The sequence below is a fragment of the Cynoglossus semilaevis genome, chromosome 9 (assembly GCF_000523025.1).
Source record: "Cynoglossus semilaevis isolate Cse_v1.0 chromosome 9, Cse_v1.0, whole genome shotgun sequence".
NCBI classification, from domain to species: domain Eukaryota; kingdom Metazoa; phylum Chordata; class Actinopteri; order Pleuronectiformes; family Cynoglossidae; genus Cynoglossus; species Cynoglossus semilaevis.
In genome coordinates this window covers 2126793-2150110 of record NC_024315.1, presented here as the reverse complement: position 1 = coordinate 2150110, position 23318 = coordinate 2126793, and the positions used below count along the sequence as shown (strand labels likewise).

Below are 23318 nucleotides of genomic sequence, written 5' to 3'. Positions count from 1 at the left end.
CTGTTTCACATATTATAAGTTTTCTCAGGGTTGTCACCTGTGGCGTGCGTTGTGTTTTCACAGGTCTACCGTCCTTTCACTCACAGACAGATGTAAAAGAATTACTTGAAACCCTGGGCCAGAATGTAGTCACGAAGAAGAGGAAGAATGTGGAGATACTGTGGATTGCTGGAACGGTGAGCAGTGGTGGTTTTTTTATATATATTTATATACATAAATATATATTTATGTATATAAATATATATTTATGTATATAAATATATATTTATATACATAATATATATTTATATACATAATATATATTTATATACATAATATATATTTATATACATAAATATATATTTATATACATAATATATATTTATATACATAAATATATATTTATATATATATATATTTAGTGGTGACCAGTAAGAAGTTGTTAGGAAGTGTATTGCTTGATGTGACATGTCATGTCATGAAATTCCAAGGCATATACTGTCTAAGAATCACAGTCATCCAGGTCATGGTTAGGTTGACCTGGATGACTGTTCTGTTAGGCCACTGGACGTGAATTTTGAAACGTCTTCTTTTAGAAAACTCGAACTCTTCCATCTCAAGGCATATACTGTAACTCTCTCCCACAGATCTGCCGGAGGTTAAATGGCATCAGGTTCACCAGCTGTAAAAGTGCCAAAGACCGAACATCCATGTCTGTCACGTTGGAGCAATGCGCTCTCCTACGTGATGAACACCATCTCAGCAAAGATTTCTTCGTCCGAGCCCTCGACTGTATGCGGAGGTAAGAAGAAAAAAAAAACTTAGGTTGTTACAAACAGTGTGGGTGCAGGTTATTATTCTGAACACTTTAACTTATATGAACCTTTTTGTTGAGGACTGTCCCACTGCCACCTTTTTAAACTGTTATGAGCCCTCTCATTATAACAAGATGTGTATGTCATTAAAACCTGCTCTGTTTCTCCTTGTACCAAAATGAGGGGGTCTCTGGTGTCCCACAGTTTTTAATCATCTTCTTTAATCAGTCGTCGTCTCTACGTCCCAGGTAGAAATCCCAAGATAAAACTACTAGATAATAAAGTTAAAATCATCCAATACAATGGTTCCCGAACATTTTCTGCAGCGCCCCCTGCGATGCTGCGGCCAATCAGATTTTATTTTTTTTCCACTGGATAGAATTTCCTGTCCATAACTCACTAACTATCTTCAGTAATAACTCCAGGCAAATATTTGTTGCATTCATCCCTTCTTAAATGGAAAACATTTCACAGAGAACAAAAACAAAAGAACCAGTCCAAAGAACTGTCAGTAGATAATGACGGGAATAAATTCATGACACAATAGATACTCATGACTCATGTCTAGTTAGAGTCAATAAAAACCAACTAGAAACTGGACTCGCTTTAGTTTCTTGGTGTTTCTTCTTAAACTAAATTACTGTATTTTCCGGACTATAAGTCGCACTTTTTTTTTTATCCTTTGGCCAGGTTGGCAACTTTTAAAATGTATCATTTCACATGTTTGTTATTTTCACATTGACAGCCACGAAAGGGAGCTAACCATAACCCTAACCCTATTCCTGTAGGTCGCACTTTTTGTCATCCTTTGGCTGGTGCGACTTATACGGTAAATGCGGTACCTTAATGACATTAAAACCTATTGTTAGTTTATAGACAGCTGCTTCTGTAATTCACTCAGTCGGACTTGGTTTGTTTTTTTTATGACATTATTATTTATCACAGTATATTTGTTTATTCATCATCATATCATTAGTTGTTAGCAACTTTAAGTGTTATGAACAATGAAAAGAAAAAAAAAGTTCTGTTTAAAACATGACTGTGTGAACTCATCCCTAACATGAATCGACAGCATGCTGTCTCCACTGACTTGTGTGTGCCAGTATAAACATCGTTCTACCATAGCAACCTACAGTTCAAACCTAAAACAAAGCCTGTCTTTAATCGTGGGCATTTCAGGAATCTGTGGGAACAAGTTAAGACCTTTTCATGAAGCAGTCTTTATAGTTTTTACATCCAAGAGCTCTGAGTGGCTCTCAGAGTCGTCTGTTTGTTCTTCATTATAAACCACGTTATGGTTTAAAAAACACACACATAAAATAAAAAAATAAAAAATTCAAACACTACATATATTTTCCCATAAAATAAAAATAAAAAAATTCAAACACTACACATATTTTTCATGTAAAATCATCAAACATTGTATTTAAAGTTAAAAAAAAGTTTGTTTTCAAATTACTACTCTTATTTACGGTTAGGCTAAGCTAAGCTAGCAATGCTTACGTCTCTTTTTTTGGGGGGGGGCTTTAACAGTTGCTCTGCATTGTATTGAGGGTGAAGAAACACAGTTTTCTTTTTGGTCAGGCACCAAAAATAAATGGAACGACAAATAACTAACCACAATCACAGTCCACCACTTTGAACCAGTTTAAACCTGTTCAACCAGGACTCACCAAACCACGCCATTTCATCACTTCTTTTCTATTCTTCTGAGCCGCCCTCCTACTCTTTCCATCAGCGCCCGCTCATCTTCCATGTAGCCTCTTGAGAGTCTGTGCTAATAGCTCTGCGTCTAAGTGGACTTTCTAGCAGTGGCACTAAATGGCTGCGAGCTGATGTTGCTGCGGTGGAAGTCCCACTTAGACCCGCCCAGCCTGTGTACTAACACCACTGTGTTCTGATCTGTCTCTGCTGGTTCTGTTTCACCCCGACGGCTCCCCCTGCAGTCGGTCGATCCAGGGCGACACTGGGCAGTATGAGGACCCTGAGGCCGGTGCCGTGACAGAGAACAAACCAGCATCGCGACACTTTTACCCCATTGCTCTGCTGCTCGTTAGCTCACACTTGCTGGTTGTGTGGCTCATTTTAAGTCTTGTTTTTCTGCTTGCAAAATATCAATAAATTGCCGACTGTATCATCTTTCCTTACTCTTTTTGTCCTTTTGTTCTGGCTGGTTACTCCTTCTCAGGTGGTGCTGTGGTGGTTAGTTGGTTAGTTATCTAGTTAGTTTGTTTTTACAGTCAGTAGACCTTTAATAAGAAACGGTTGTAACAGTTTGGTTGTTGTGGTGATTTGGGCAAAATGTTGAAATTTGAGTTGTTTTTTTTTTACTGTCTCTTATTTGATAACGTTTACAGTGTGTGTACACATCTGTGTGATGTCAAACTTACAAATACTTCATTAATTATTATGATTTAAAAGATAACAGACACAAAGAAAATTCATTTATAGAAAAAAAATATTGCCCTTTATAAGAACTGCATTTTCATCTTTAGCACAAAGTTAACACTGTATACATACTGTAGTACCACCCCAGCCCAGTACATGAGCCTGTGTTTTCTTCAGTACATGTCCCTGTATGACGCTGTGCTTCAATCGTATTTAGCTACATTAGCTCTCCATTCCATTTTCACACCCTGATATTTTTGAACCCAAATATAACAGATATAACAATGTGATCATTCATGAAGTCTTTTTGGTTGAGGACAAAGTTATGTTGTGTCTTGTCTCTTCATGTCTGCTGTGCATCGTTCAAACATCACTCTTTATTTTTGACCCTTTTTTCCCCCCCTCACCCCTTTCTCACCCCCCATCCCCCATCCTCCCCTTCCATCTTTGTTTGGCCGTCAGAGAGGGATGTCGTATTGAGAATGTTCAAAAGAACATTAGATGCAGGAAGTATGCCTTCAACATGTTGCAGCTGATGGCCTTCCCCAAGTGCTACCGACCACCAGAGGGAACCTACGGCAAAGTGGACTCATGAGTGGACCGCGAGATCACTGAACCCACACCCTTCTGTGCATGTCTAAATATTTATATTCTTAGATATTTTCGAGGCAAATTAACCAACTGTCCAATCAGTGGAAGGAAAGTTTTCTCTGAACAAACCTTCAGTATGTCTGTTTCTAGAACATTTTAAGGTCAAAGTAAAAGGCCTAACCAGGCGCTGAGCCTGTCTACAAGTCCTCTGTAAATACTTTGTGTACATTCAAGTGCAAACATTTGAGTATCACTGTTAATTGCAGATGAGTTTTTTATTATTATTATTTTTATTATTATTATTATCCCCCCCAGTCTGTTCATGGTCACATGTTTTATCTCCAGGTACAGCTCGGTGTAAGGATGTGAGGTAAGAAGAGAAGTTAGAGAATAATAATAGACCACCATGTCTGTATGGTATAAAAACAAATTCCATTATTTATTTTTGTGAAATAAAATGCGTTTATATTCTGACGGTTTGATCCAGTGGACTGTTACGCATGTGCAAAATTTACTGGACATTAAAAATGACAATTTATAAAACGGATGGTCGCTTGAATTCTAGTCGTTGTGACACTACATGTTACATGACGTAGACAAACACGTGAAAGTAGTTGTTGATTAAGTTCGATAAAATGACAAACATTTTGTTTATATTGAACAAACAAACAAACAAACAAACATTCAGCTGCAGGAGTGTATGTGCTTTTCCTGGAACAAAACAACTGTTTGTCTCTGACGGTTTCCCTTCTATTCTTTTTTGCAGACACAAATTTGTTTTGTTTTTTTTCCTCAACATCCACTGATTTGATTAAATCACCTGTAGATCACAAAACAAATCCTTAAAATGGACTTCCTGGATTAGCTCATAAATACTGATGCTATACTTTCATTAGAACATACATCCATATTTATACAAAACAAATCTTTATAAGACAAAGCTGTGCAGCTCGGATTATGGCATTGTTTTTAAACTTCATCCGCAGCGCCCTCTTTGGCAGCACATTCAAAGTTATTGCATCAAAACTTTACTTAACTTTAAAATATATATATTGTAAAAAAAATATATATATATATATATATATATATATAAGCTGCTATTTTCATTGAACAAAGGAAGCAACATTTCCACACTGCAGTACACAATTAGTTTTAAGTAATTCCCAGCGTCCCCAAAAAACCTGCACCCCCAAGTGTGCCCCACTCCAGACTTTGAGAACCACTAGATTACAATGAAGTAAGCTGAAATAGAATTAGTAGCACAAACAGTGATTCACAGTGTTGACAATATCCTGAGGTGAAGTTCTGTCAACCTTTATATTCACAACAAACTGTAGAAAAAAAAATTGAATTAGGGATGTCCGATAATATCGGCCGACCAATTATATCAGCCTATCCAAAAACGCCTTTTTCCTCCTCTCACACGTTCCGCACTCTCTTCCTCACACACACACGTGCTCGCACCACACCTCCTCACCCCGCCCCCCCCTCCCATACCTGTAACTGTAAACTCCTTCATAACAAGTGAACCGAACATTTTCAACGCTAAACAAGGCTCTAGTCACTAGATGGCAGCATTGCAGCTGATTTTATTAACCCATATTGATAATCAGGGGATTGTATGGAAGAATACTGATGACAGCAGCACATACAGTGGTTTGTACAGATAAATAAATAAATATTACCAGATGCTCAATAATATTTAAATTTTGGGGAGGAGGAGTGAGGGAGGCGGCTCTAACCCATCACTTTAGTGAGCAGGCGGCACTTAACTTCCTTAACCACCAGGCCACCACTTTGCTGATATCTGATACCACATTAGATATCTGCAAAAAGTTAATATCGGACATCCCTATATATACTTGCTTTATAACTACTTCAGGACGGCATATTTACAACATGATTTTAAAAAAAGAATACATATGTACAAATATATATAAAATACAAATTTACATCTCACGTTACACATTCCCCTTGGGATCGGAAGCCATTCTTTGTAAAAAGTCTTTTAGTCTGTCCAAGAATATTGTAATATTTTGAAGTGAGTATGCTTCACAACGTAGGCAGCCAATCTGGAAGAAAACATACAGTTAATTTTTTTTTTATTTAAAATGTCTAAAAAAAATGTAGTATTATTCAGAGTAGTTTTGAGGGAAAAAAAGAAATTTTAATACCGCTGTTTGTATGTTTGTTTGTTTTTCAAATTGTTTACTGAAGGAGTAGATAGATTTGCTATAATCGTCCAACGGTACTTCTTCCTCATCCAGGACCATTGTCAACTCCAGCATATAACAATTGAGTATCACTGTTCTACAGCTGACCTGAAACAGAAAGAAGAGCTTCAGTGTGGGGCGGTAACACATCTGTCATGTCAACAAGCATCAAGCGCACCATGACGTTATAAATCAGTGGTTTGCAATTTTTTTTATTTTGCACAGCTCCCCCCTACCCCTGTAGAAATGACGCCCCATCACCACCACTACCTTTTCCTCACCCCCTTTATTCTTTATTCTCATTGAACAAAGAAACTAAATTACAGTCAGTGTAATTTCCCTAGTGTGGGAAAATTAATTTCCTTTGCTGCGTTCACCCCGAACAGCCACGTGACCCCCAGAAGGGGTCCAGCCCATACTGTCATTGTTTGGTTCTTTTTGACTAAATCTGTTTCACTTCTTCTTTTTCAGAAGGGAAACACCCTACTGTAGTGTGTGTCAATTTTCCAGTCAGAATCAGAAGACATCAACATCCAGCTGGTGAAGATATGTGGCGAGTTGCAGATGATTTCTGGTAAGTTGGGTTTTTTTTAAAGTGGAACATATACCATAACGGGAAACTCAAATGTTCAATTTCCAACAATTCTCTCATACGAGGACGGGACGATATTCAAATTGAATCCATTCATAAAAAGATCCAGTACCAGAATATTCTTTATGTTGTGATTCTGTTTGCTACATTTAACGGGTCTATATCTAAGACATGCCCACTCAGGTGATGAATTCATTATTAAATATCTGTATCGACTTACATTGGTGTAATCAAACGATGGAGTGTACAGCATTGCATCAGATTTCTGGAAATGGGACAAACACAGTTATTAGGCAGACTTAAGCAGCTTCTCTCCTTGTGGACCACCTGACACCATCTCACCGTAACCGTTACCCTCTCTGCTACAGTACCCCAACCACTGACTCCCATTGATCTTCCCTGGGACCCTCCTGTTTGCCTCTTGTCTGGTAGCACATGTGCAAACCATTTTGATTTCTGCCAACTCAGCCTTCTGTCTACTGGGGAAGTGCTACTGTCTCTGCTGACCTCAGACTGACCCAGACCCAGACTTCCACCTGCTCCCTGCTCTTACCACATACTATAATGTCATCTGCAAACAAACATGTTTGACCACATCTGCCAACTTGTCTATCACTCTTAGAAACAAGAAGCAGCTCAGAGCTGATGTAATGGAATCTGTACACTGAACCCATCTGTCACTCTGACTGCACATTGCAGCCCTGTCTTGCGGCCTTTGTACACATACAGCTATATTCTCCTATACTGTCATCTCTAGCCTGTATTTTTTTTTGGCCCATATCACCCACCACCACCACCACTGTCAACGTTAAATGAATATAAAATATGAAAACGGCATAAACATATAGTTAATGTCAAAAGAAGAAAATTGAATACCTTATCTCACCTTAATGGTTTTATTCAAGTTCCTCAAACATTCCTGTAAGTCGTTTATTTCAACATCAGAAATAGCCCAGGAAGACACAGTCAAAAAGCTTAAAAGGAAATTTGAAAAAAAAAAGAGTGTCACTTTGTCCAAAGGTTAAAAAACATATTATCATTATTATTATTATCATTAACAATCATAAATTGACAGTTGTGAAAGTGATTTCAGTAAGGGTTAGCACAGATAACTGATGTGTGGAAGAGAAAAGCAGCTGTGCCAGGTTAATAGAAACATTTTACCATATATGTTGGTATAAAAGCTCATTACGTAGTAAGATGTGAGATGTATGATTACCTTATAATTAGGAAACAAAACCACCCCTGGACGTGAGAATGGAACAACGCACCACTCTAGAAAGACAAGGAAACCATAAAAGCATGGATTGGTTAGTTTAATAATAAACACCTTACTGAATTCGTGACCTGGTTGACAGTGTACTATACGGTGTTGCTCACCAGAAGGGGGCAGTGGTCATGGATTATTGTCTTTTATTACTGTCAACGTTTGACTCACTCTAAACACGTCTCACTCTGCTCATCTGGTGTTGTGAAGTTTCATCCTACCCATGGAAACGTCAACTTAACTACGCATGCGTAAATTTGATTGATTCCCAACCTAAGGGGGTTCATTGTAGAAGATTCCTGAGTGATATCGATGTGGGCGGAGTCCACCGCAGGAGAAGTGAAAGTGAAACTACAGCAGCGACAACACCTTCTGGGTCTGTTTTGGGGTTTTGTTTTGTTTTTACTACCAATAAGTAGAAATGTGTACGTTTGCGCACGTTAGCTGAACAACCTAAACCCTGGACACACGTGGTGACACACCTCCGATCACTACAGCATAGATTCCCAAGTTCCTAAGTCCAAAAATCTGTCCCGGAATAGGCTAACGGCAAAATGGGTTGACTTTACTGGTAGCCGAACACACGCACACACACACATCTTACCGCTTGCTGCTCTCCGGGGCATGAGAACTGGGCTAAGATTACCGGGAGTGTCGTCATCAGGTCTGTCATCTGCGCAACCACAGCAGTTGTTGCCCTCCAATCCCTTGGAGCCGCAGTTCGAGGTCACATTTTGACATTTCACGGGAGTCAACGAAGCTTGCTAGCCTCAGGAACACATTAACCGACCTGCCGGTGTGATTTCCCAGTGGTTGAGCGCGACTGTCAAACCCTGACCCTGTGCAGCTGTGTAACAGTTACAGTCCACTCCTCTTTTCAGTCGTCACGTCGTCGTCTACACTCAGCAGCTACTTAACAGCAAGTTGAGATTTTTCTGGATCAAGTTTCCCATAGATTGACTGTATAGAAATTAAAACACCAGAGCTTCCAGGTTAATTAAACACTCACGACAAACTGAAGCCCATCTACACAGGAAACACATTTTTTTAATTATTATTTATTTCGACATAGTAAACGACAGGACAGAACTAGCAGCTACATAGTCGTGCCAGGTGTCTGGAGGTGGAACACTGAGCCAAATTCAACCTTATTGTTCAAAAGGAAAACTCTGACAGCTTTCAAAATGTAATGAACATTACTTTGAGTACCAAGTAACAGTAGTTTTGTAGTAAACGCAGTAACAACCCTCTGTTTCTTTTCCTTTTCTCTCTGTAATTATTATCATATCATTCCAGAATGCGTCCAAACCAAAGCTTTTGGAGGAGGTAGAGCAACACCTGGGAGCAGCTGACCAATCAGGAAGCAAGCTTCAGCTCATAGAAGTTCAACCTTTGCCTGCAGGAACCACGGTAGGTTAATATAAAGTAGTAACGAATCAGGATTATAATCAGAAGTAATTGCAGACCCAAGTCCAAAGACAGACAGTACTGATTTATTGATTAAAGCCTTGTTTGTGCTCCATCATAAAAACGTAACGCATAACGTTATGCTGTTGTTAGGCAATGTGTCCACTATGGGGCAGTCCTCAGTTCAGAGTTTGCGCCGGTAATATGAATTAATAGAGCATAATGATTGTTTGTTTGTTTTTTTAGTTATGAATGATCTTGTTGTCATTAATAGAGCATAATGATTGTTTGTTTTTTTTTTTAGTTATGAATGATCTTGTCTCAGTCTTGTTTCAGTCACCTTAGTCTGATCAGTTGATCCATGATGTGCCTGATAAATTCAACAGCTAAGGAATCCAGTCAGGGCAAATGAAGGAAAGACATCACCTTTAATGCACCTTGTTCAATGGTCAACAGAGTGTGTGTTCTTGGTCCACAGCTAAAGAGGCCCTTGAATTCTCCATAGTAAATCATTACAGTAATCTCAACACTCGACACATTGTGAACTGAATCTCTTTATTCTACAGACAGCTAGGCACTCCCATCCAGTTTAAGACCAGCAAGAGAGTCAGCAGCTGCATCCTCTTCCTCCTCTTCATCATCTTCCTCCTCATCATCCTCCTCCTCTTCATCATTATCTTCATCCTCCTCCTCCTCATCGTCATCTTCTCCATCCTCGTATTGTTGGGCTCCTCCACCAGATGCCAAGTTCTTCCAGTAGGAGTCGTACCCAGAGGCTCCGTCGTAGTCGTCGTCCTCGTCGTCAGCGCCAGACTGGCGGCCGAATTTGAGCGTTCGAGCTACAGGGAGAAACAGGTGTGGATTAAGTTACAGTGAAAGTGATGGAAAAGGTCAAACATGTAGGTTCTACTGTTTGACCACAGTGGGCAGCAGTGTGTGGCGACGGTGCTATGCTCAGAGCACCTCAGTGGTAACTTGGCAGCTGGTGGACTCGAACCTGAAACCTTCCGGACCCAAATCCGCTTCCTTAACCACTAAGCCACCACTGCCCCTAACTTCTGCTAACTGTACATTTTCAAGATCAGAGGGAGACTCACTGGACATGCTGAGATCTTTTGTCTCCTGCGTCTCGTGACCACACTTTGGGCACGGTGGAGCTCGGCCCTTCTCCTGTTTGAAGACTTTACTCTTGGCATGGTCATCGCAGTAGCAGGCCTGAGAGGGATGAGGTAGACAGTCAAACATTTTACCTCGTGGAATTAACTTGAATCTCAAATGTCACTCTCCCTCTTTATCTGATTATAGGAGACTGTGGAATCTCCAAACCAGAACCAGCAGGCTCAAAGACAGTTTTATCCACCAGGCCATGAGGAGTCTCAACTCCCTACCTGCCCTGCCCTCCCTCCCTCCACCCTTTGTCACACACAGATTCTACTTTGCCGCTCCTATCCTCCCCATTTCACACACACACAGTTTCTCTTCTACTCATTTGCACTAATTATTTGCACTATATGAATAAAAAGACTGTGGCTCCTCATAAACATATTGCACTATCCCATGTCCTACCTCACCCTCAAATGAATAAACAAATAAGTAATTACTATCTGTCACCACTCATTGTTCATTCTGCCTGTAATTACTGAGTAATGTCACAGTACATGTCTTTCAGGATATTTTCTCATGAGTGTGTTTCTTTGTACATTTAGTTAGTTTATATCCCTACTATATTCTTGCCATTTTTGCACCGTGGGTCAGTTTCATTGTGCCATATGTCCTGTATGTATGGCATATCTGACAACAACAAGACAACAACAAGTACTACTACTAACAAACGTCTTGATCTGGTTGTGACTCTGACCAGAGTACTCCGGATAAATTGCTAAATTCCCTCATTCCAAAAATGCTTTAATCCCCATGAGAGGAAAGGAACCAATTAGGACTTCTTTTCCGGAATTTTTTTTGTGTGTGTGGAACAAACATGCATCTCAGGTAAAAAATAAATGGTATACAGTACTTATAAACAACTCACCTTGCAACGCAGGCAGGAGTGTTGACCAAGTCTATTACAGGATACACCTGCAGGGGATGATTTGGAGAAACACTTGCATCAAAAATATGTGAACTTTAATTGTGTCATTTCCAACAAAGGACTAATGATTGACAGTAACTGTGAGGATTTATAAATAACTCACACTTGTAAGTCTCTGCCTGGAGGACTTGGCAACTGGCCTGGTGCTCAAACTGATCATCCTCACACAGGAAATTATGACAGAAAGAGCAGCGGAAAATCCTCCCTCCTGTTTAGAGAGTTCAAGTGTAGCCAGTGTATGTTTGGTCCCTAATATGATGACAGTACACTTCAAGGCAGGGCCTTCTTACCGTGGTCCCAAACACAGCGCTCACACTCTATGCAGTCGGCGTCAGTCAGGGGACAGACACAGGCGTGAGTGCTCAGACATTTCCTACCATGGCACACCCAAGCTTCGCAGAAGTCACACACTGCCCCCTAGCAGTCAACAAGAGAATTGTATGCTTAATGCATTTAAAAAAGAATGGTTCAGAGAACGGAGTATTCTTGCGACTACATTGATTAGATTTCGGTTCCATTGTTTACAGTAAGATAATTGTGTTAGCATTTTTAAAAGAAGGTCAATCAGGCAACATAAAAGGCTACAGGTAGCAATTATATTGCTGCAAAATAATTGTGAAGTATTGTCATCTTACCACCATGGCCATCCCAGTAGTGTGAATCCCTGGGTGTTTGATGACGCAGTCTGAAGACTTCATGCACTTCGTTTTGCCTGACAATATGAGATTGACATTTAGAAAACAGTTACTGTACAATAGAACTTCTGGTGTATCAAATGACTTCTTTTAAACAGTTTAGTCAATGTACCAGGAAAATCCGGCAATAGAGTGTTTGTCATGAATACATCTTCTTGCATCCCTGCAACTTTATTGTTTTATATAAATCTACTCCCCCAATTCTCTTAAAACATTTTAGAGATTAGCTGCTGCGCCCACTGGACATGTCAAAGTCTGTAAATAAGTGTCTGAATTGCAGGACAGCTATATATAGTGCAGATGTGAAAAGTCATACACCTTCAAAATGTTTTGCATTTTGAAACATGGATAGTCATTTACTTACCACACTGAGCGCAAACAGGGAGCTTCTGAAAGGAGTTACAGAAGTAGCAGAAGGCCCTGTTCTTCTGTTTTCTACCCCAAGAAAAAAGCAAAACAGTGTCAACTCGTATACCGCTTGCATGTTCTTTCGCAAACCACGTGTAACAACAACGTAATTACTCACCTCTGACATTTGTCACACTCCTATAAAAAAAGATGACAGTGACACAATATAAAATTAATCATCAAAGTGCTCATTTGTCATAGGTTTTTAGGTGTTCTTGTTTTCTTACCATGATGAAGTTACATGGGTGTTTAGCCACGTCGACATTTTCCCGGTTAGCACGGCTCTGTTTCTCTCGTTCTTTTCGGCTCTCGGCCTTTTTCCGGGCCCCGGTTTTCTTTTTAGGCATCTCTGCGCCAGGGAGGGAATGTTTAGTTTGATGACAACAAGCTCTGTTTTACATGTTCCTGTCAAAACCAAACAGACTGGTGATCGAACACCGTGTGTACGAGCGGTGCCAATGACTGCAGAAAACTAAAAGAACTAACACGTTACATACATAAACATAAAATGTTCTACGATTATACAGAAAATATTCTTCACTTGAGGTATGAACCTTCGTTAAAGTAAATATGTCATATAGTAAGTATAATGCTAGTAGCCTAGTTTGTCTTTGTGAGTTAGCAGTTTACGCAGTTACTAGTACAGAAAGACTTACCAGTTGGTCACGTGTTGTGACGTTTAAAATTCAATGTTTCTAGTTTTGTTTTGTTTTTGTTTTTTAAGACGTTTAACTGTTAAAAGGATAGTTTTTACAAACTCGTTACTCCGGTATAATGCGTTATTACACAACAGACCGGTTGCGGAGAAAGTAACTGGTCCGATAGGAATAAGTGCACGGAATGAAACACCGACGTTAAAAGATTAGTTCCTTCCTTTCGGTTTATCCAGTTATAGGTACGCTCACATGCGTTTTAAATTTAAAGTGATTTCTGCTCAGCGAATATATGTTTGAATACATAAACTATGAATTCGGATTGAAATGTTCGGCCAGTGTGTTGTACAACGCAGTAGTGATGTACTGTTAATGCCTTAGACTTAGAGCATTAAGGTCATAGATTTGCATTTAATGTCGGGCGGCGATTAGCCAAACGAATTACTGTGGAGTTTGTGTGTATATATCTGTATAAAGTACCGTGCGTGGTTTAACGTCCTTTTGTGCAGTCATTTTCTCCCACAGTTGCTTTTTGTGCATGTAAAAATAATGACAGCCCAGAATTATTTGCTTGTGCTGTGAATTGGTGTTTTTTTAGTGACAAAAAACAGTCTGGTACAGCACAAGGTGATGACATATATTTTTGGTCCATTAAAAAAAAATGTTGTCCCATAGTTTTGTGGAAACTTGTTTGTAGTTACATAATTTCCGATATTTTATCACAGTGAAATCTGTCCCCACAGTTGATTAGTATTTTTAAAATTTTCAGGTTCGACAATTAATTCACCAGCCTGTCCCTGAGTCATGTTCCGACCCAGACATGGGTAATTACTCGTTGATTGATTCATGATGCCTTTTTTTATTTCCCCCGCAGGCCATTGGGCATCCAAGGCCTCCGTCCAGGTCACGTGCAACCAATCCTGAGCGAGAACGGGAACCAGCTGACGTTGGTCAACAACACAGCCTCGTCTGCGCCTGCAGGTGCGTCGGTGGGTGTGGGTGTAGTAATAATCTCCCGCACGGAGCTCCATGGTTGAATAGACTCTCTGGGCGTCTCATGCATGAGGGAGGGCCGGCACCTGGCCCTAACTTCACCGCCAGGTTAATGAATTTTCAACCTGTGGCTCGTTAAAACTGAGTGATTGACATTTTTTATTCAGGAGCAGCCCGGAGAAGGAAGAGCAGGACGAGGTGGATGCCCGGAGCTTGCTGTTCGTCCATCCTTCTTTCCCTTATTCAGCTTGAACAATGGCACCATCTCTGGTGGGAGCATGCCGCATTTTAGCTCTCTCAACGTGGCTGCTGTCATTCTGTTTTGTCCACCTGCTGTGTCTGGACTTCACGGTGGCGGAGAAAGAGGAATGGTACACCGCCTTTGTCAACATCACCTACCTGGACCCGGTCACATCGGAGGTCAAGACGGAGAAAACTGAGTGCGGGCGCTACGGCGAGCACTCGCCCAAGAAGGAAGCCAAAGGTCTGGTTCTGGTACCGTCTCTCCCCCAGGACAGACAGGGCTGCGACCCCTATGTCCGTTTCCCCCCTGTGCCCCACGACACCTCCTGGGTGGCTCTGTTGGCTGCGGAAAACTGTTCGTACCAGGAGAAAATCCGAAACATCGCCAACCTGAACGCCTCAGCTGTGGTCATATACAACACCGGCTCCAGCAGCCCCAACGAAACCATAACCATGGCCCATCCAGGTAAGAGACAACCGACCGGACGGGACCAGACTTGTCTGTGAGCGGTTTTATTAATTTAATCGTTTATTAATTTTCAGCCACTCAATCCGGTTCAGTGACAGTAAAGAGTAAAGCTGCAAATTTGCAGGAACACATTGATTTCACCACAGACAGACAGACAGACAGTGTAAAGTCCACTCATCAGTTTCATAGGTGGATTCACTGAGATCCAAAGTTTGTCATTTTCCGTCCAGAGACTGAAAAAACAACCAAAGGTATTTACAGAACAGGTCTGACAAAGAACAGAACTCGCTCCAGACCTGTGTTCAAATGTTTTGCACATGTGAGATCCACATGTAAAACAAAACAAATACTTATTTGTCACATTATCTGCTCCTTCTATAGTAGAAGTAGAAGGAGTAGAAGTACACAGTACAAGCATAACCTCCAACATTTAAAAAAAACTACTGTAGGGGGGGAGGGCAAGCATAACCTCCAACATTTAAAAAAACTACTGTAGGGTGTACCTGGACAAACCCTTCTGATCCACTAAAACTACTTCAACCATTCACTGCACTGTGGGGGAAAAAAAACATTATTAGAAGTAAAATGGTGATGCATGATGATGCACAAGAACAGCTGGTTCAGACCATAAACCTTTTCAGAAAATTGTTGATGTTTACCATGGCTGTACTTTGCAAACATCCATTTCTTTTATGGTGGCTGTGATAGAGACTGATAGAGATAAAGAAATAGCCCAACAGAAACTCTGAGCTGGTAAAGCAGGGTGACTGCAACAGGATGCTATCTAGCTGCATTGTTCCTCTCCATAAAGCGAAACAGTTAATAATTGATGGAAATTAAATCATCAACTTTCTGCTGACTTCTCCACCTTAATCCTTGTTGCAGTCTAGGGCTGTCCACTTCGTATATATAGTCTACAGACGGGTCATTTAAAAAATAAAAACAAAATAACCTTTATATATATATTCTCTTTTTTTTTTTTTTGGTGTGAGATAAATGCATTTTTTCGCTAACCCATCGCTAATTTTACTACATTTAGTCAGGTGATAAATATTCATGTTTTCATTAAAGTCCTCTTGAAAAGTCATATGATGTTTGTTCATGTAAAAACACATTGTTAGTTTTGTTCCAAAAGCCTGAGCTATATACACTCACTAATCCACGTCAGTGTAATTGTTGTGTTTTCTCCAAATAACAATTTGTTATATTTTGTATTGTACTTCCTATGTCAGAGGCAATAAAAAAATGTATGCCTTTAATACTGCTGCCTAGATTAGCTTAGCTTAGCTTAGCTTAGCTTGGCTAAGCTTGTAGAAAATAAAACTTTAAGTTTGATGTAGTTCCCTGTATTTCCTTGTGGACTGGACTCTGCTGAAAACTCAAAAAAGTTTGTTGTTTTGTTTTGTGTTTTAACAGTAGCTTTGTGTCCATTTTTCACTGCACCCATGTATGTCCACTTCCTCCTACTAGCAAATGTGCACATACACAAATAAAAGAGATAAAAGACTCTCACGAGAATTCAACATCACTTTTTTTCAACAGATATGTGTAATTAAATGATATCAGAGCCTCTGGTCTTCACTTGATGTTGAAATTGTTTAGTGGTGATCTTTGTGATTTGTCCAGGATGTTGTCCAGGGTTCTGGCCCGTTTTATTTCGACCTCGTTGTTTCAGAGACACGCATCTGTTCTGTTCAAGATCAGCCTCAGTCTGAGACACTGGTCTCCTGTTTTTAGAAGCAGCTATTTTTGTCTTCTCTGGCTGGCTGCGTCACAGTGAACAGAAGGAGATAAGAGTCGAGGCTTACGTGTGGGTTTATCCCGTCTGTTATATTTCTGCTTATGAATCTGAGCTTGGTCATACATGTGAGCATCATCTGTGCAACAGTGGCCTAGTTTTCTTTTCCCGTGAGAATGTCTGTGCTTCTTTTAAGTGTGTTTGTCACCAATGTGTCCAGTACTGTTAATACTTTGTTACCGTTACACTTAGTCCTTGATTTATTATAACAGTGTACCATTAACCACTTGATGGTTATAATAATAACAGTAATAATAATAATGTTGTTATTATTATTATTATTACTAGTATTAATAGTATTGCTGTTTATTTTGGTGTTAATATTATTATTATTAAATGTATGTGTATATTTTTCATTCTTTTATTGTATGTGCATATATTACAATCACATTGGTCCTTATTGTTTAATTAGTCAATAAAACACCTCCTAAATGAACACATTTAAAGTTATCTGTTTTTCCATGCAGGTACAGGTGATGTCGTTGTCATCATGATCCCAGAGTCCAAAGGTCGGGAGATCGTGGCCCTGCTGGACCAGAAAATTGCCATCATGTTGTACATCACCATAGGCACCCGCAACTTGCAGAAATATGTGAGCCGGACGTCGGTAGTGTTTGTCTCCATCTCCTTCATTGTGCTCATGATCATCTCACTGGCGTGGCTCGTCTTCTACTACATCCAGAGGTTTCGCTATGCAAATGCACGAGACCGCAACCAGGTACCGCCCTCTGTGGAGTGTGTGTGTGTTTACAGACAGCTTTATGTGTATATTCTTCATTCTTTTATTGTGCATTACAATAAAAGAGTGGTGGCTGGGTGGTTAAGGAAGCGGACATGAGTCTGGAAGGCTTCAGGTTGGAGTCCACGAGCTGCCAAGTTACCACTGAGGTAACCAGGCTTTGGAGTATTTTTGGTATTTATGTAAATATTGATACATCTTTTAATCTGGCATTACAATTTAACTTGCACAAGAGACCTTAATTAACACAAAACCTATTCGAAAAATTACCAAAAACTATATATTTATGAAACAGTTTAGTTCTAATTGTCAGATCACAGATGGGGATTTTTAACATCTGTGATTTTATTTTATTTTTGTGTATTTATTTATGGCTCCCCAGCAACACATAGTGGTCACAGTAAGTGCTGGGAATAACCATGAATTCTGTGATTTGCTATGAAAATATCCAAGAGGTTAAATGGCCAATAAATATGCAGCGTCCTGTGACGGTGGTAGAAGTTCATTTTATTATGTAATGCTCAGAGCTGGGCTGTAGGCTCATCGACCGTCGCCTGGGCTACGACGGCTTTAATGACTTGTGTGAGTAGCTGCTCCCGCCTGGTTAATGCCGCCTGCAGCCTTTAATACAGCTGGTGAGATACAATGACATGGCAAACCAATGAACCATCAACCCGCTCAGCCCTTTGCCCTTTGAGCAAACACTGGCTTCTGTCATCTCCTTTAACTGAATGGCTGCCTCTGACATTCATCTAAGGTTTGAAACCAAGGCTTGTTATGGTTGGACCCAGCGCCTCGGCAGCCGCTGTTTGCTCTTTCACTTTCGCTTTATGTTGACTTTTTGAAATGGCCAATGTTGAAAAAAACCTCAGGTCAACGACTTGGAAATTTGGAAAAGTGTGTCACTTATTTTCGCTTTTTGTTTTTCCTAGAGGGATTTTAATCATTTTTGTTGGATGTCTGGATATTTATTCAAATTTAATTCTACCTTCAGATTAGTCATATGTGTTTACAAACTGTAAAAACAAAAAAGCTCAACACTGCTTAGTCTTTCCACTCATTTTTGTTATGTATCATCTCCTTGTGTCAAACGTGTCACAGCGGCGACTGGAAGATGCTGCCAAAAAAGCCATCGGCAAACTCCAGCTACGGACCATTAAGAAAGGAGACAAGGTAGATGGTATTCTCTGCACTCATGAAAATCAAGCCATGTTTCTGCTTCACTAAGTTTAAAATTATAAATACATTTGTTCAGTGTGTGATGTTCTGTACTCAGTGGCCTTTCCCTTCACTTTGCATTCAGGAGACCGAATCAGAATATGACAACTGTGCAGTTTGCATTGAGGGTTACAAGCCAAATGATGTCATCAGGATATTACCATGCAGGTAATGTTGTTAAAGGGAGTGACTTTTCTGACCTATTTTTCCTGTGTAAACGGTTTTCTCATTTTACCCTGTGTAAGAATTAATGTGTTTGCCTTTTCTCTTATGGCGATGCTATGTAACCTGCTGTGACTGACTTACGTAAAAAATATTTGCATAGAAATTAAAAAGAAAAGTTCAACTTTAAACATTAAATATTTACTTTAGAGATCAAACCAGATCCACAAATGTTCTATACCGGCCTGTATAATGAGTTTTAATTATATTTAAAACGGCTTTCATTTGACCTTTTTATGCAAAGCCCCACCAGAGGGCACAATTCAGACAACATGTCTCCTTTAACTTTTAGGTAATGGTTCAAAGGTTTTTCCGCAGACTTGTAACTGTAATTCTTACAAAACAAAAAAAAAGCAACAAAGGAAGTAAATTTGCAGTGGTGAAATATTAGTCCAATAGATCTGCGCCCTAGGAAGTAAATTTGCAGTGGTGAAATATCAGTCCAATAGATCTGCGCCCCCCCCCCAAAGGAGGCGCCCCACACTTTGAGAATCACTGTTTCAAAAACAGGTTTTATTTTTGTTTCGCACACACATTCTGATAACAGGTTTTATTTTTGTTTCGCACACACACACACATTCTGATAGTGACCCCACTTTTCAAATTTGTGTCCCATTTTTGCCACTGAAACAGATGAACTCTACCCGTCGTTGTAAAATTACTCATGAACATTTCAGACGTGCAGGAAGATATTTTACATACTTTGAAGAGTTTAGCGCCCCCTGCATTGTCCAGGTGTATTTTCCACTCATGGTTCTTTCTTTGTGTTTCTACACATTTTCAGGCATGTGTTCCATAAACACTGTGTAGATCCATGGCTGCAGGAACATCGCACGTGTCCCATGTGTAAAATGAACATTCTTAAAGCCTTAGGAGTCCCAGTAAGAGCATTTTCTATGAAAGTCTAACACACGCAGCCACAAACATCGCTCTCATTAAAGCAGCGTGTGCTTTGGTCATGTTCCAGTTCAATGCAGACTGTTCAGAAGACATGCCTCCTGACTATGAGACGTCCATGGCAGGCCCACCCACCAACCCCATCAGCGGGGCGAGTGAGATTACAGTGAACGAGAGCCTGGTGGTTCTGGATCCTGCAGCCAGGGCTGCGGCTCTGGAGCAGCTCTCAGCTGACGCCAACACAGCACTACAGGCCGGAGTCAGCCGTATCATTGCCAGCAGTGAGTGGACATGTTACACAGCACTCTGTGACTAATGTGTGTTTCTGCAGCACGACTGCACAAAACAATGCAATTTTTATTGCAATTGCAATTCGTATGGAAGGAACGCGGCAAAATCCAAAAAGCTTAGCAACCTGCCAAAAAAGGCACCACCAACAGGGTGAGGCAGGCACTGCACAGAGGGCGCTGATCTGTTGAGAGGGGGGACACAGAAAGACAAATGAATTTAACTGTACAATCAATACTTTATTTTTTCACAGCGGAGAAATTACACTGATTTGTGGTTGTAATTCACATCAGTTAAAATCAGTTCTGTAATTCTAACAGTGTTAAATTTAATTATATATGTATGTGTATAAATATATATTTATATATGTATATATATATATGTATACACACATATATATGTTTTGTAGCTGCTGTAGCCGTTGCCTCGGAGCTCACGGTGCCTCTCCTCCTCCTCCTCTCCTCAGGTGAGCACCAGCCTCTCAGCAGTGACTCAGACACCTCCATCATAATGGATGTAGAGGTAGGTTTGTCTGATGTAGACATGTCCACAGAGCGAGACGGAGACGTGTCCAAATCCTGAGCTTTCGAAGGGTGGACGCGGGAAGGACATTGAGATGGCGGTGGTGGTTCTTAGAAACTTTCCCAGGAGGAAGTGACCTCATCGAAGACGGGGACATATGCAATACAACCCACAGCAGCACAAACTCCTGGTTCTGTCTTTACTACCTAGACAAACAGACTGTCTCTGAGAGACATGTCCAGAGCTCCATTTGTCACGGCCACACAGTGGTCACTCCATATGGTCATGGTCTAACTGCTGTTTACATACGTAGTGACGTGTGCCTGACATGAAGAAGAGCAGCATGGGATCGGTTACACTTGCTGCAGCTTTAAATAAATAAAAAAAAAAAAACAAAACAATCATTTCATTGATGGTGTCACATCACTGCCAATGTTTGTCATAACGTTCATGTAGCACAGCCACAAGAATCATCTGCACAAGAGCTGGTGTGGAGCCGGCTTTTTTTTTTTCCAGCACCAGACACGGGAAACGTTTTCTACTGTAGACCCTGTAGAACATTCTAAGCTGCTGCACTTCCAACTGTTTAAAAAAAAAAAAAAAAACAGCTGTTGAGTTCGCGTCCTCTCACTTGACAATCAGAGCTTGCCTCGAGCAGTTTACAGTGATGTCGTGCACTGCCCTGTTGAAACCGCTGCTGGTTTTACAAGAAGCCACAACACGTGTCCTGGGCTCCGAGTCTGTGTGTGTGCGTGTGTTTGTGTGCGTGTGTTTGTGTTTGTGTGCGTGTGTTTGTGAGGACGGTATCGTTCGTGTCTCCTCCACTGCTGCTGCAGTTTTCCTCTCCAAAGCGTCAGTGTGTACGTGGTTTAATGTCAAACGTCCTAATATTGTTGTCAACAAGTCCGTGCCAAGTTGACCGGAGGTGTTAGAACATGGCTCCCAATTCCTGTACGTGGTTTTATTTTGGCTGCCCATTACTGATGAAGTCGGTGCACGACGACAAACACAAGAAGTGGAAAAAGTAACTTTTGTTTTTTTTTTGTTTTTTTTTTGACTGGAGAGGTTGTTTTTTTTAAATACTAGGACTTTGTGATGCTGGGATGTTTTTACAGCATGACACGATGACAGCATGGAAATGTTTACAGTGACGGAAGACAAATCTTTTACTCCTTTGAAAATAGTGAAAGGAAGATGCATGAACCCCAGTGTTACTACAGCTGGGTCCTCACAGATACTATCAATCTAGCGTTATTGACTTGACATTTTTATTATTATCCATCATTTTGTGTTTCGTCTCTTTGAAGAATCACTCCTGTTTTATATTTGCTACTGTGTAGTCCTCAAAATTTCATTTCAACTTGATAATTAATTCATTAAGAACTCAAACCTCATTTCCCCACAAATTACCAACTAATAATGTTTTTTTTTTTTTTTTCGTTTGGGAAAAACTTCTTTGCTTTCCTCTGTCAAACTCAAACCCAGCTCTCCTGCACAACATTCCTGGGACTGTGGGGAATGTGGGGCTGGGAAGATCCTACTCAGAAAACTGAAACGGGAGAAATGTTGAGAAGGTTTTTATTTCTATATGATTGCTGCAGGTCAGAAACATTTGACCTGTTACAGACGTGGGATTGTTTGGCTGTGGATGATATCATACAGATCAGGGGTCACCAACGTGGTGCCTGGGGGGTATCTGGTAGCCCCCGTGGACAACTACAATAAAACTAGTCAACATGAAGGTCACAAATGTTACTGTTACTGTGTTGTTTTTTTTTATCAGTTCCACTTGCAATGATATTCAAATGGGTTCGACGACGATGGTAAGAAGAGAGCGTCTGCTATTGTATGTTCTAGAACTAATGATTGTTACATTGTTCAGTAAGTCTGTATCAAACAAGGAGCTCTTTGTGTTACTGAGTGACCTTGAAGTAGTTCTCAGTTTCAGAAAGGTCGGTGACCCCTGGTATAGATGGTGTGTGATGGAGTGTGAATCCCTTGCTCTCGCTCTGTGTGTGTATATATATTTATATATATACATATTTGGATATATGTATAAATATATATATATTTATGCTTATACAATATGTATATAAAGGAAGTAATATATTGAGGAACTTACTTTTTAAAAACAAGTGCTCCTTTATTAGGAAGAATACAGCTGTACCTTTCTATTGGTGCGATGGGGATTCATTCTGCCAACCCCGTCCACACGTGGGTACGCTGAGTATAAACTGAATGTAACCATTTTCACAGTTACTGGTGGAAAGAGAACATCAGCTGCAGCATCATCTCTGTGAAATACTGTAATAATCTGATGTGTTGAGTTTAGGCCTTAAAAAAAATCCCTGAATATTTGAACACAGACTTCACATTAGAATAAGGCAACCACAGCAGACCAGATTGTTGTTTTCTGTGTAATCCTTCTCTGTTCACATTTCTCCACATTTACAGACAAAAGAAGCACAGACCCAACTACTGACTCAATCTCTGTATTCTCTAACCAGGGATTTTCTTTCCTGTTAATGCTTCCGTTATGTTCAGAAGCCATCTGGAATTTTATTGCGCAACACACACCCAGGTCCTCACTACTCTGACCGTTGAAAAGAGTTTGGATGCACCTCCACCATGTGAGGAATTTGAAAGAAGTTATGGAGGGGGAAGGGATGACTGTACAGATATAGATGTTTCAATCGCAGCTAGCTTGGTCTTTTAAGCCTCTCTTTGTTACATTGTCTGTAGTAATGAAGCAGCACAGCTAATGTAAATATACTTTTGCTGCTTATTGTTGTTTTTCCTTACACTTTTAAAGATGTTATGCTCATTTTTTTC

At 40.2% G+C, this 23318-nt stretch overlaps 3 protein-coding genes and 1 long non-coding RNA gene across 8 annotated transcripts in view; 3 read left to right on the top strand and 1 right to left on the bottom strand.

Moving 5' to 3' along the window:
• Positions 1 to 4247, top strand: part of inpp4b (inositol polyphosphate-4-phosphatase type II B) — a 121084-nt gene extending 116837 nt beyond the window's left edge. For 3 of the 4 annotated variants that reach the window (XM_017035536.2, XM_025058212.1, XM_025058213.1), the window contains 3 exons: positions 64 to 176; positions 627 to 781; positions 2741 to 2915. In XM_017035536.2, coding sequence (XP_016891025.1) covers positions 64 to 176; positions 627 to 781; positions 2741 to 2915 — 443 coding nt within the window. Of the gene's footprint in view, positions 1 to 63; positions 177 to 626; positions 782 to 2740; positions 2916 to 3644 lie in introns of those variants that run through there. The other variant, XM_025058211.1, reaches the window with a different exon arrangement.
• Positions 4248 to 8709: 4462 nt separating this feature from the next.
• On the top strand, positions 8710 to 10027 carry LOC107989067 (uncharacterized). Its single transcript, XR_003050509.1, has 3 exons — positions 8710 to 8837; positions 8918 to 9255; positions 9819 to 10027. It is a non-coding gene; the product is annotated as an uncharacterized LOC107989067 (long non-coding RNA).
• On the bottom strand, positions 9652 to 13262 carry znf330 (zinc finger protein 330). Of its 2 annotated transcripts, none has more exons than XM_008316412.3 (10): positions 13101 to 13262; positions 12672 to 12849; positions 12563 to 12582; positions 12401 to 12471; positions 11977 to 12053; positions 11632 to 11758; positions 11445 to 11549; positions 11282 to 11328; positions 10350 to 10467; positions 9652 to 10091 (listed from the first exon to the last, which is right to left on the bottom strand). In XM_008316412.3, the coding sequence occupies exons 2-10, from the start codon at positions 12789 to 12791 to the stop codon at positions 9823 to 9825; spliced, it is 954 nt and encodes a 317-aa protein (XP_008314634.1). In that variant the 5' UTR covers positions 12792 to 12849; positions 13101 to 13262; the 3' UTR covers positions 9652 to 9822. The 2 variants fall into 2 exon arrangements, with proteins under 2 accessions (XP_008314634.1, XP_008314633.1); XM_008316411.3 differs by having other exon boundaries at positions 12672 to 12793; positions 13101 to 13257.
• A 173-nt stretch (positions 13263 to 13435) lies between these two features.
• Positions 13436 to 22221, top strand: rnf150a (ring finger protein 150a). The gene is made up of 7 exons (XM_025058214.1): positions 13436 to 14799; positions 17068 to 17318; positions 18441 to 18512; positions 18643 to 18725; positions 19564 to 19660; positions 19747 to 19957; positions 20431 to 22221. Exons 1-7 carry the CDS (start codon positions 14346 to 14348, stop codon positions 20544 to 20546), a joined length of 1284 nt encoding a protein of 427 aa, XP_024913982.1. The 5' UTR covers positions 13436 to 14345; the 3' UTR covers positions 20547 to 22221.
• The last annotated feature ends 1097 nt before the right edge of the window (positions 22222 to 23318 follow it).

Bases quoted from the DNA above. Each gene is read 5' to 3' on its own strand.
- znf330 (XM_008316412.3), bottom strand. From the start codon at position 12,791: ATGCCTAAAAAGAAAACCGGGGCCCGGAAAAAGGCCGAGAGCCGAAAA. The intron at 12,472-12,562 runs GTGAGTAATTAC...TTCTTGGGGTAG, and splicing joins GAGTGTGACAAATGTCAGAG to AAAACAGAAGAACAGGGCCT. The intron at 11,329-11,444 runs GTGAGTTATTTA...CATCCCCTGCAG, and splicing joins CCAGGCAGAGACTTACAAGT to GTGTATCCTGTAATAGACTT.
- rnf150a (XM_025058214.1), top strand. From the start codon at position 14,346: ATGGCACCATCTCTGGTGGGAGCATGCCGCATTTTAGCTCTCTCAACG. The intron at 18,726-19,563 runs GTAATGTTGTTA...ACACATTTTCAG, and splicing joins ATCAGGATATTACCATGCAG to GCATGTGTTCCATAAACACT. The intron at 19,661-19,746 runs GTAAGAGCATTT...GTCATGTTCCAG, and splicing joins TTAAAGCCTTAGGAGTCCCA to TTCAATGCAGACTGTTCAGA.